Genomic DNA, 12,500 nt, shown 5'->3' on the forward strand with positions numbered 1-12,500 from the left:
AATGGCTATAATGCATTTGCCTCATTTATTATTGCGACTAACATACCACCTTCCACATTTCATGGCGCGTTGTTTTGCAGTGCGATTTCCATCTGTATCCATTTTAATGGTTTCGTTTCCAAGAATCGTCTTCAGCGAATATGTAGCGTGCCCGAACTACTAACATCAAAAGGTCATAAATTTGACTGTTATGAACACTGCATTGGTTGTTTTGGGTTGTTTGAGTCATTAGTGTACGCTCTACTGAGAATTAAACTAATAATTTCAAAAGAAGAAAAAGTCCGGATAACACCGAAGGAGAGGCCCAGTCCTATCCTTGGGATATGTGAATTCTTAGGTGAAATAAAAGTGTGTTTTCGGAGGCGTACGCCTAGGTAGAAGGAATGTGCGATCACAAGAAATAAAAGTGGCATGTTGTCGCCTTCCGATGGCTTCCGGTAAGGGTTTGAATGGGGATGGGCTCGGATGTGTTGCGGTGAGTTCGAGTACTTTCGCACGCTAAAAACAACTTTTGTAAAATTCCCAAATTGTTATCCTATCCCCCTGTTCTCCCTGGTTGTCTTTTAACTTTCTCGTTGACTGATACCATGAATGTTCGTGGTGTCCCTCAGCTCCAACAGAACTCTTTTTGCCGCCTCTTTAACTGCCTGGTTGCTGTTTGTGCTTAGGTCTGAAAGCTCTTTGATTGCCTGGGCTGTGTCTTTGATCTTAGCCTTTCCTTTAGGATTCTTTGCTATAACCCAAAGGGCATTAGCAGCACATTCCTTTTCAACGACGCCGCCTTTGTCAATGAGTGACACAAGCAATGCAACGATATCTCGGTCCAACATGGCTTCCAAGTTCTGTCTGCTGACCAACATATTACTGACACCCACTGCCATTTCCAGAGCCGACCAGGCACTTTCCTCCGATCTACCACGCAGATCAGGCTGATCCAAAGCATTGCGCAGCATCCAAATAATGTAGCTTAGAACCTGTAAAAAAAATTCCATTTCCCTTTCATTTTCATTTGCTTTTCCAAACTGTGCATGTGGTGAGAACATTTGCCTCCCGTTAATGTTCCCAGTCACATTTGTGTTGAGGTTGTTGGTGCTCTGCTCTTCTTCTAGAAGTTTTTTCTCCCGGCACTCCTCAAAGACTAATGTTTGATTTGACTCAAGATCAACTGATTTGATTTCATTTCAGCACACGGTCCCCAAGTGGTGCTTCAGTTCTCACAAAGTAGAATAGTGAATGAATGTATTAGCCAAAAGAAGAATTATTCCGGGTATCCATTAATAAGTTCTCCCAGCCGTCAAACCAGAGAGTAAACTAATTATTCGAAGAGAACAATAAGCTTCAAAACTTACCCTGGTGTCAGCTTCCAGAAGATTTATCTGTTCACCAGAGCTGATTATGAATGAGAGCGTAAACAAGGCCGACACAACATTTTTCATATCATCTGCATTGCGAAATGGCGCGATTCTTTCCTGCGCTCGTAACTCACAAAGAATCTGACGGTTTTCTGAAGCCTTGGCACAGTTATGAAGAATGATGAGTGCTGAAGACACAAGATGTTTCTTTTTTTCTGTTCGGAGAAAAAGTAAACAATTAGTCGCTTTAGGATAAGAAAACAAGTTCTTCGTCGTGAGCATGCACACTCAAGTTTTACCCTTAATTCAATTATGAGGTCACTTTGTCTGCGAGCAAAGCAAGAATTCCCCCAGACTATGCCCTCGGACGCTATTCTCGCTGAATATTACTCAGGCCTTCATGAACAGCCAATCAAGTTTTTCGTGGTCTGCCGGTGGGGTCCCATCATGCATCAGTAACTTGGAGCGTTTCATACCATTTCTAGGGACTGCCCATGCAGTCTTTGCAGCGTCGATCCCCGGAAAAACCTTATGGATAGAGCGTCGTGAAATCCTCCTGCTATTAGTGAGCTGACAGCCCTTCTCACACTCCCTCTGTTCTTTCACTGTCTCCCCCTTCACAATTCGCTCTCACGAAGGGCTTAACCCTAGAAACGTTAGCTTTCTTTCCCCATCAGGGGTGGTCAGTAATAACTACGTAATTATTTGCGGACAGTGATGTCTTTACGGAAAATCTCAAACTTAGGCCTTGCTGTATTGACCAAGCGATAGCGGCTGATCTCGCCCATAACGTGACTGCCAAAACTGTTCATACTGTTGTGACGATGGCAAGGATGAAAAACATCGACCAGGGATTAGATGTTGCTCATCAATATTGTGCTCCAAAACCAGATAAAAGGTGTGGATCAGCTCCAACATCACTGGCTACAATAACCAAAATGTAGCATTTGTCGGGAGTTCGATTCTGGGGCCCGTTTTTCGGATATATACATTGTTACGGTTTACCATTGAAAACACTATAAAGAATAGGAATGGACTCAAAGTGAATAAAAACTAAAGATCAATTCAATTTTAGTCGTGTTCCAGAACTACATACCCGTGTGTTTTTGTGTTGGCCGTGTTGGAAAGACACCACCTTGCGGATGTCAAAATATCACTCATTAACCCCAAACGGCCATTAACACTCTACAAGAGTCAATTACTCATAGTATCCGAGAGAAAGAAACTGGCGTCAGGAAAGTGAATCCTTTTAAACCAAGTTTTGTGGGAAATAAACAATAGACCAAATCGGGTAAGGCCCCGTCCACACGTATTTGGCGAATCCGGCATGCGAATCCGCAACTTTTGAGGTTTTCTCCGAGTACTCCGGTTTTCCCTCTCCTCAAAAACCAACATTTGACTTGATTTGTGTTAATTGTTAATTTCAATTTACAGTGTACCCAATTAGTGCTTCAGCGCTAGAACGACGACTAGACACTTAAATAAAGTTCCTTTCCTTTCCTTTCCTCTTTTTTGAATCTGCCCTCCTGAATGGAAGGGTTTGAATCTGCAAAGAAGTTGGAATCGTGTGTACGGGCGATTCCGGTTGCTTTCAAATCCGATAACGTTACAAATTCAGATCCAGTCTTTACTTCGTTTATATTCAACATGGCTCCTGAACGAAATGCTATCACGTCTCTTGTCGCCAACTCTAACCCATCCTCTGCCTCTGAAATGACGATTAACGACAATTCCTAATTTTCTCTATTGACTAATATCGTCAATTTAGGACACTTAGCGCTCAATAGAAATTATGGGAAATTAATATCTATTTTTAAAATCAGAACCCCAATGCCTGAATTCGCAGGACTCGAGCGGGGGATAGTTCGACCGTAATAATCCTTTCATTTAACCACTAGACTACCACATTGCTAACTCCCAAAACATTATTATTATTATTTTTAATATGTCAAGATTCGTTTTCTTCCGAATGCCGCGGTAAACAGGTATTATCACCCACTTAGAAACAAGTTTAAACAGAAAAAATGTCGGCTACCAAACATCAAGAGAAAGATAACCACTTTAGAATCAAGTAGTAGACTTAATCACTATTCAGCAATGATTTTATGTAGGAAAATTTGGTTTTATAAAACGTTTTGATAAAGGTCAAATTACCACCATGAATGATTTGGAAAGCTGACATTTCGACCGTTAGCCCTTCGTTCTGACGAACAGCTAACGTTCGAAACGTTAGTTTTCCAAATCGTTCACGGTGGTAATTCGACCTTTATCAACACCCGTACACGTTTGATAAAACCAAATTTTCCTGTTTCACTCCCCCACCGACGCAGCACCACAGTCTCTTTAGAAACTAGAAATTTGCTTAATAATAATAATAATAATAATAGTAATAATATCCTTCTTTAAGAATGTTAATGGTGTTGTTCATACGGACCATGATCGAGACATTGTCCACTTGATCCTGGTTACTACTTTGTGTCTCAGCAGTTCCACCTGAAATGATAATAAGCCATGGCCGTCATGATGGGGAAAGCATTTAAGGTAGCTTAATTCAGTTTAAAAGCTCTCAAGTAACAGCCCTTATTAGAAGGTATGGCATTACAACGCTGTATCACGTATTAGCAATGTTATGGTTCCATAAGAAACAACAATTAGTGCTGAACACGATGCGGTCATTATTGTGTAATAAGTCACCGTGGCAACGGGGAAACCCTGTAATAATACCCTTTATTTTGTCTTTAGTTGCACATATCTCAAAAACAAACCCGGCGACTCTCATATTTTATTGAAGGAAAGTGATCAGAAGGCCAAGATAAAACTTTCTGCAAAGTTTAAAAAATTCTGGTCAGCGGATTCAGAGTCACCTTAACTCTGTGGTTTAAAAAAAATGGCTCTGATTCTGCAGTACAGAATATTTTTAAACTTTCATCTGTCCTACAACTTGTGGCGCAACCGTTTGCGGCAGCAGTCAATGAAAACGTTCCTCTAACCTCCTGCGACCATTGAAAACGAGACAAGTTGCAAGAAACGTTGCATAGTGGAACACCCATAAAGCAACTTGTTTGACGATGTGAGAACTTTTGTGGAATAAAAAAAAAACGAGAAAAGCTGCAAGAAAAATTGTCTCGTGTAACAGCCCCTTAATTAATGATGGGAGCAGATGCTCAGCATAAAACATCATAGAAACAGTAAATGTACATACATAAGTTAATAATTTTATCAACAAAGCAATTTAACGCGTCAAGGCTGAGGCGCAAGGAAGGAAGCATTAAAGTCATGATGATACCGCTGGGCGCACGCTTCCTCAAAATCATCGTGACCAACAAAAATCGAGACTGCCCGCATACTTCAAGACAGGAAACCCAAGCAATAACAGGCAACCTAAAGATTAGTGTGATGCCTCGCAGAAGTAATATGATAAACGATATACTATAAAAAATACATATTTTCGAGAGAAATGCAATAAGTTATAGGCTACTACTGATTGCGGGTAGAGACTTTCTAAAACGGAAAAAAATAACGGCTCTTTCCCCACCTGTTATAGTAACTTCCTCACCTTGCCCGAACAAATCTACAACACCGTAAAGTACAGGTGGGATGGTTTTGATTCGTTTTCCAACATTAAAACGCCATTTATGAAGAAATGCAGAGTATTGTCTGACTTGTGCATTATCCCCACACGGTCACCCACCTACCGGTTGGTAAGATAAATATGCTAGCCTTAACCATAGGGCAAATAATGCAGTATTACAGTATACATGTACTGTCAAAAAATGCAAGTTACATTGTCTTGTTTGGTTTAAACTCTGTAGTAAATTTGATGTTTACATGGCAGCTATTGAGATTCTGTACAAATTGAAGAGCATTGTTTTTACTGTCAAACAGAGTGAAAGTATCATCAACGTATGCAAACCAAATAGAAGGACGACCGGTGTAATTAAGAACCCACTTCTCTTCGAAATGGCACATAAAGATATTGGCCAACACAGGTTCTAAAGGCGAGTGCATTGCACCGCCATCAATTTGATCGTAGTAGTCGTCATCAAATATGAAATGGCTCTTCTTAGTGGCAAGCTCGAGTTGACCCTTTAAGGCAGAGCAGAGTTTGCCTGTTTGTCTGGCAAATAACATTCATTTTGTACTCAACTCTTCTTTAAAAAAAATAGGAAATGTAACAGTGAAAAATTATTTGAATGGAAGCTTGTTGTCTCTTTTGTGCTTTATTATTACTGTCAAGGTTCTTTCGAAAAGGGTTTGATGTGAACTGTCAGAAATTTATGCTTTGTGATTGTGTTTCGCTTGCACGCACGCAACTGAAATAGGAAGGGTTTCTTGCCTCTTATAGCAAATATGTTGCTTGTTTCAATAAATGTTTCGCTGGAAAATATTTCTGTGAAATTTCCAGCTTTTGTAAATTTATCATGTTGTGTAATTTTCGAGCTTAGCAAATTTGCATACATGTTTGAAATGTGATACGGGGAGAATTTTTGTGGTAACGCGTAAGTCACGAAAATAAACAGGTCTGTTGGAAGCGTGCTTGAGTTTCAACAAAATGACCCACAAAATCGGCAAAAGATTTTGACGCTGATGAATAATACAGTAGCTGCTATTACCAAAACGATGAAATTATCTGGTGATAAATAACCTCGTCTTGGAGAGTAAATTTTTGATTTTCCAGAAACAATGGTCAACCTCTGAGAGTTGGGCGATTGTGATCCTTGTGTTGAATTCGCACATTTCTTGTCAAAATTTATAACAATTGAAAGAAAAAGAAAACTAACAAAAACAAAAACCCGGTATCTTGGCATCATTTGACACTGATGCTTTACTGTTTCGCGAGTAAACATGCTGCGGTAACTTGATCACTGCGCCCGCTGAACTCGATGTGCGATTTACTCGGTGCAGCCAAAAGTACAATTACAACAAAACAACTAAAATCTCCCAAAATGTTTTTCGCTGATGGTAACTTTTTATATTCGTGGTAACTTTTTATATTAGTATATTAAAATAGAATTTTCGGTCCTTAGTTTCTGTTACTGAGTGGTATCTTTCTAAGGTCGCCCATCCAAATACTAACCCCGCCGGTCAGCGCTTGACTTCAGCTTTCATCTATGTTCACAAAGCTATCAGATGCCTCTGTGCATGCTTACACTTGTGGTGGAAAGAAGTTGCATGATCAACTTGTCAGCCCAGAAGCCAATGTTTCTCGATTCCCTTTTATTTTCTTCAATCTTTCTGGGTTCAGTACTTTGCTAGTAACCACATGTCTTCTCAGGCTATTTACCCAAGACTTCTACCATGGCACTACAATGATAGACAATACCAAAACAATATCGTGCACTTCTAGAGCTACATATTACGCAAGGACAACTTAAATCTCCTGGAAGACAACACACAGCTCAGTTGACGTTATGGAATAGATCGCTGTGTTACTTCACTACCACACGTAAGCAATGCGTGTCAATTTTTTTAAAGAGGACAGGAATTTCTTCTTTGTGACAAATGATTAAATAATAATAGGCCGGTGGCCAGGTTTTTAACCTCAGAAAAGGATCTGTTTCGTCGAACGAACGTGTGAGGACCTGTGAGCCAAAGGTATGACTTCTGGGTGACCCCTAAAATAGTCTTAATGACCCCCCAACTTGAAAAAAATTGCCTGGAACGCTGCACGTACCACAGCCAACCCAGTGTACGCTCACGGAGGGTCTAGTTGAATTTGATCCTGGTAGTTCCTGGTTCAACTTCTCAGCTGCACTTGTTAATAGCCAATTGGTTTGCTTGCGGCCAGTTGGGATTCTTAACAGTTGTTGTTGTTCTGTTCTGTCGTTTCGTTGAGTGTGTTTTGCCGGCCCTGAAAAGCCCTTAGTGGAAGAGGTCAATTATGTATGTAATGACCGAGAGATGAGTAAAATCGTGCGTCGCTTAACTTGTTTTTGCATTTGAGAGAGTTAATTAAGGACTTTTGAACGACCTAATTATAAGTAAGATAGACAACAAGGAGTTTTAACAACATCGAAGGCAATTCCCCAAACAACGATAGATATGTAATTGATACGCACCAACTAATTTGTAAAAGAAAATATGGCTATTTTCATGCAAATTTACCGACAATTATTACGACACGATCAATTAATTTTTAAAAAAAAATAGTGTCGAATGAAATAAGGTTCTTCACGGTGAGAGTTTGCAATATTGGAGAAAACGTCGTCGTGTAAGTTGATTGCATCTTATGTTCTTTTATCATAGATAAAACGTAATATTCTGTTTAAGATAAAGGGCCTGAAACTTGGTAAGCCGATACATCCAGAAGTTAAGACAGTACTCGTCTGTATGGGCCAAATATTGTACGCTTTTAGCCCTTAATTAGGGCAAGGTTTATCTCTTCGAGGACATTTCAAAATTATAGACCAAGAGCTTAGCTAAGGAAAACTTTGGCCCGAATCGTAACTTACGTGAAAATTTAGTTTCACTAAAATTAGTTTTACTAAAATGAATTCCGCTTAGCAAAAAAAGAGGAAAAAAAGAGACTGAACAAAAAAACAAAGTGAACTTGGCAACAATGTTTCGATAAAAGACGACCTTATCGGACATAACAGTTTACAAACTGGTATTTAGATATTCATTCTTTATATGTATTTGCCTATCTATAATGTCAAAAAACTGGACTCTACGTTTGTGCTGTCTGGAAGGACAGAGAGCTGTTAATTGTTTAGCACGAGGCAGGTGGAAAAAGCTATCTTTACTGAAAAACTTCAAAACGCGCTATATAGCAAACCAAAAAAGGTTTTAATTTATTTGGTTTTAACTTTTATCGCCCGCAAGCCTCTGTTAACTTTACTACACAAAATGTTACCGATTTCGAAAATGAGTTGATATTTTTAATTTTAGCGAAATACTCCAAGACATCTGTCGCATCGTTGTATAATCATGGCGTTACATGTTGTCTTCATGGAAAACAACATTAGCGCCTTTACCGTCACAAAGACACCAGAAAAGGTTACGCACCTATAGGAGAGCCAGAAAATTGTTATTTATTTTGTTAGTATATTTGTTGCCGGTCAAAACCCGTTACAGGTTGAATTTGTTTTTACCTAGGTTGAATACGCACTCAGATGAACTGAAAAAACATTTTTTGGAACCTAAATTAAGCCTAGGGAAGAATTAGGGTCAGCAACGACTTAAGATAAGTTTTTGCAATTGAGTGTCGAAAGTAATTAGCGAATTGCTTTGGTTTTGCATTTCTTCACTCAGTGATTGGTTCAAAGTTCTCGATCCACTTTTTCAACCAATCAGAAGTGAAACCAAAACCAATCGTGGCTCGCGCGTGCACATTTTCCCGCGCTTTGTGTTGGCTACGGGTAATTAGTTCGAGTTTTGATTGGTTTACTGGATTGTCTCCGTCCTTTTTGATTGGCCAAAATGACTACTTTGGTTTTGGTTTTACGAGCTTCTGCCTGAGAGACCGGGGCAGACTTGGAAATGAAGGTCGGCCGATGTCGCCTAAAATTGGTACACAACGTACTTATGTCGACTTAGGTAAGATGCCAAAGTTTCAGCTTCAACGACTTTTTTTAGCTTAGTTCTGGATATCAGCCCCTCAGGGGTCCCCAGAGGCTTATTTTCAGTGGAATTTTGGCCACTTTAAAATCTCTCTTTTAGCAACATATAAATTAATTTCAGGCAAAAACAAAACCATCTTTTGAAAGCCCTATCCTTAGGCTTTTATGGCTACGCTATTGGTGGTAACATGGCAACGTGAAAAATAGGAATATATTAGTTAAATGCTTCTTTTTGGTAAAGGTCGGACCGCCAAACAACTACCGCGCCGCCTTTGTCGACCGATTTGACAACTATGTCGTTGCGTTTACTAAGATTTTTAAGCGCCGCCCACTCTTCCGAGGAAAGGTTGGAAAATTTAGTGTTGCGATTGAATTTAAGTTTGTGAATGTCGTGACGGCATTTTTTGGTGAAAAAATCTAAAGAGGCAAATTGTCCCTCTGAGGGAGTCCATTTGGATTTGCGAACTAGAAGTGTTTCAAAAATATCTTTATTAGAAGTGTCCGAATTCATCCTCTTTGTCGTGAAAAAAGGCTTTTAACTGAACGCGGCGAAGGAATTTTTCAACATCTTGCTTAATAGAAAATTCGTTTGTGCGTTTGGTAATAGGGACAAAATTTAGGCCCTTACTGAGAAGAGATTTCTCCGAGTCAGTAAGCGGAAGATTTTCTGGAATTGTAATTACGGTATTATGGCTATGCAATGTAGTGTTGTCGGTAATTTGCGGACCTATTACTTGTTGAAGTTTTAGAGTCTTGGTTTGGTGTAAATGGTCAAACAGTCCAGAATTAAGTTGTCGGATTTTAGCGCGAATCGATTGTACTAAAATTGCTGGACAGATTTTGGAAAGTTCGGAGCGGCAATGAAGAATTTGTTTGTCAAGTGCGATTCGTTTTTGGCACATAGCTCTTAGAGACTAATTGTGATCCTCATAATATTACGTGAAAAAGAATTTTGCGCACATCGAATTTGGTGAAGATACTGATTTGAGTGAGAGAATGTAGACGCATGAAAGTTCGAGCGAAAACCTTTAGGAATGACTTTAGAATTGAGGCAACGGCCGATGAATTTGATGTGACTACAAAAGCTAGTTTTGGCGAAAATGAGAGTGGCTAAACGGAAAGCTAAGTTACTGCTAAGTGTGGGAAAAGGAAAAAGGTAACTTACGATTTCCTGGCGTAGCTCCTTGGTGAGTTTCTTCAAGCTTGGCATCGTCGTCTTGGGTCTCCTGTTAGAAATCTGTCGATTAAAAAATACTAGAACACAAGGTTAGTGGTCGCAGCGGTTGAATAACAAATGAATGAAGGGGTAGTTTCTAAAGAAACTGTGGTGCTGCGTCGGTGGAGAAGTAGTATACAAAAATTTGGTTTTATCAACGGAGTTGATGATGTAAATTGGCCACCGTACAGAGATTCTAAAAGCTGACGTTTCGAGCGTTAGCCCTTCGTCAGAGCGAATGAAGGGATTATGGGTTACGTGTAGTTTTTACAGTTTTTACGAGAAGATGGCTAAACAGACCACTTCCGGTTAAAGTTTCAACAAAGCGTGTCTGCAAAAATCAGCCATTTAATTTCGAGTATCTTTTTTCCTTCCAAGTTATGGTTAAAAGAGACTCTGAAGTTAATTGTCACCGAAAAGACTTGCCGTTAATAAGAAATTTTTATGTGATTGTTTTAGGACCGATCAGATAGTGGTCCCACAGCGGTTATAAATTTCTTGAAAGAAGTCTTGAAAATTACGGACAATAGAGCCGCTGCGAAAATTCTTTATTTACCTAACAACACATCTCTTGCCGGTAAATCACAATGCAAAATTGCATCTTTTTTGTCCAAACTGCAATGTTGAGTTTATCTCCTTTGTTCAACTCGTTCAACGTATCACGTCTGTGGCCCGTAGCAATGAAGCGCTAATTAAATCAGGATATAAGCAAGCTTTGTAGTTCCATTCAGTAGTACTATAACCCACCTGTTTGGGCTTTAATATTTTCTGAAGAAAAAAGAACTTATCGGTCTCTTTAAAAGCAACCACAACATCTGTCGTGACACTACTTGAGACTCGTTTTGAACCTGTAAGAAATTTCGAATATAATTCAAGCTAATCGTCTAACACAAATTGCAGTCACTCTTCCAGTCTATTTGGAAAGTGTCTGGATAAATTCACTTGCAAAAAACGCTTACCTGGCTTCACTTTTACAGTCATGCCCCTTGCCTACAATCCCTTAAAAGTGAGGTAACATTAGAAACTTTAGCCCCAGCGATAAATTGGTCGCAAGTGCGTCGTTGTGAGTTAGATATACACAGGTCGATTAATACCGTACGTGACGAGGTCATTTTAGTTTGTTGGCTATGACTGACTTGGAATTCAGTTGTTTTCTCGTGCAGATTCGTTTTCTTGATATTGCAGAGAATGATTATGATAGAACTTGTATGAGGACCTCAATGGCATGATTTGTTTACTGAATATTTATTCATACACAGTGCCCCAGTGTAAATGGCTCACGTATGTTGTAAATGATTGATAAGGACGTCCAACACGGTCCGTTTTCGCCGCCAATCCGCTAAATTGCTAGAAGATTACTCACGGGCACTCTTTCCCTTTCTCTATCAGTATTTTCCTTTTGTTGCTCTATCAAATAGCACAAATCCATGGTGGCATCCATACTGCATATATACCCAAAGATAGGACAGGGATGGAGTGGGTTATCCTTCCGGTAAAGACTACTGTTTTGGCAACTTGGGAAATAAAATATTTCAGCTTTCTTGGAGCCCTTAAGGACTTGGGGGTCTTTTATGGCACCCGTAGCTGTAGATCACATGAAAAAGTAAGTCTTTATGGACTCACACTGAATTGCTGACCCTTAACTCTGGTTTCGGTAATAAGAAGCAACCTAGGCGGTAATCGCCATGGAGGGCCATTATGCATGCTGTAGGTGATAAGGTAAGTCGTCACAAGGCCTAGTGTCCGCTCGTACCTGCTGGAACTTAAATTGGTTACTGCTCTTCTTTCCTGGACAGGATAATAATCACTGGTGCCCATTTATACATCTGGGCGGAGAGAGGCACTGTTAAAGAAAATTGCCTTCCCAAGACGACATGTCAACGCCCTAGTAACTTGGGGCCCTTTTCTGGAAAGTCCCGAATACTTTTCGGGCCCGAAAAGCTATTTGTGAAACTGCCAACCACTTGTTTTAGAAAGCCTATCTTTTAACGTGTTTTCAAGGCAACAAAAAGGAAAATGACTGTGAAGTTTGACGACTTAAGTCCTCTCCGTTCTAGAGATACAAAGGGAATTGTGACACCCGAAAATGGCCCGTAAAGTTTCGGGACTTTCGAGAAACGGGCCCCAGGACCGCACGATGCAGAGGCTAGCCTGCTAACGCGCTATGCCAGTTCCTTTTTGTGTAAAATCCGAATGTAATGTGGACTTTAATCTGTGCTAAATCAACAAAATGCATCGGGGAAGAAATAAATGGCCAGCACTTCCAAAAGAAAGTGGACACCTTGCCGGCTGCTTTGTTTATTTGCGAGAAAAGAAACTATCTGCTGTCTATTAATTAAACTAGTAGTAATCAAAGATTAGGAGTGCGTTCTC

At 39.8% G+C, this 12,500-nt stretch overlaps 1 protein-coding gene across 1 annotated transcript in view; it reads right to left on the reverse strand.

Annotated features, from left to right (window-relative positions):
* The window catches only part of LOC137971790 (uncharacterized), a 26,646-nt gene extending 23,112 nt beyond the window's left edge, over window positions 1-3,534 (reverse strand). The window contains exons 1-4 of the mRNA XM_068818558.1: window positions 3,507-3,534; window positions 2,926-3,060; window positions 1,350-1,567; window positions 587-974 (exon numbers count right to left, since the gene is read on the reverse strand). Coding sequence (XP_068674659.1) covers window positions 587-974; window positions 1,350-1,567; window positions 2,926-3,060; window positions 3,507-3,534 — 769 coding nt within the window. The remainder of the gene's footprint in view (window positions 1-586; window positions 975-1,349; window positions 1,568-2,925; window positions 3,061-3,506) is intronic.
* Window positions 3,535-12,500: the final 8,966 nt, after the last annotated feature.

The sequence above is a fragment of the Montipora foliosa genome, chromosome 1 (genome assembly GCF_036669935.1).
Source record: "Montipora foliosa isolate CH-2021 chromosome 1, ASM3666993v2, whole genome shotgun sequence".
NCBI lineage: Eukaryota > Metazoa > Cnidaria > Anthozoa > Scleractinia > Acroporidae > Montipora > Montipora foliosa.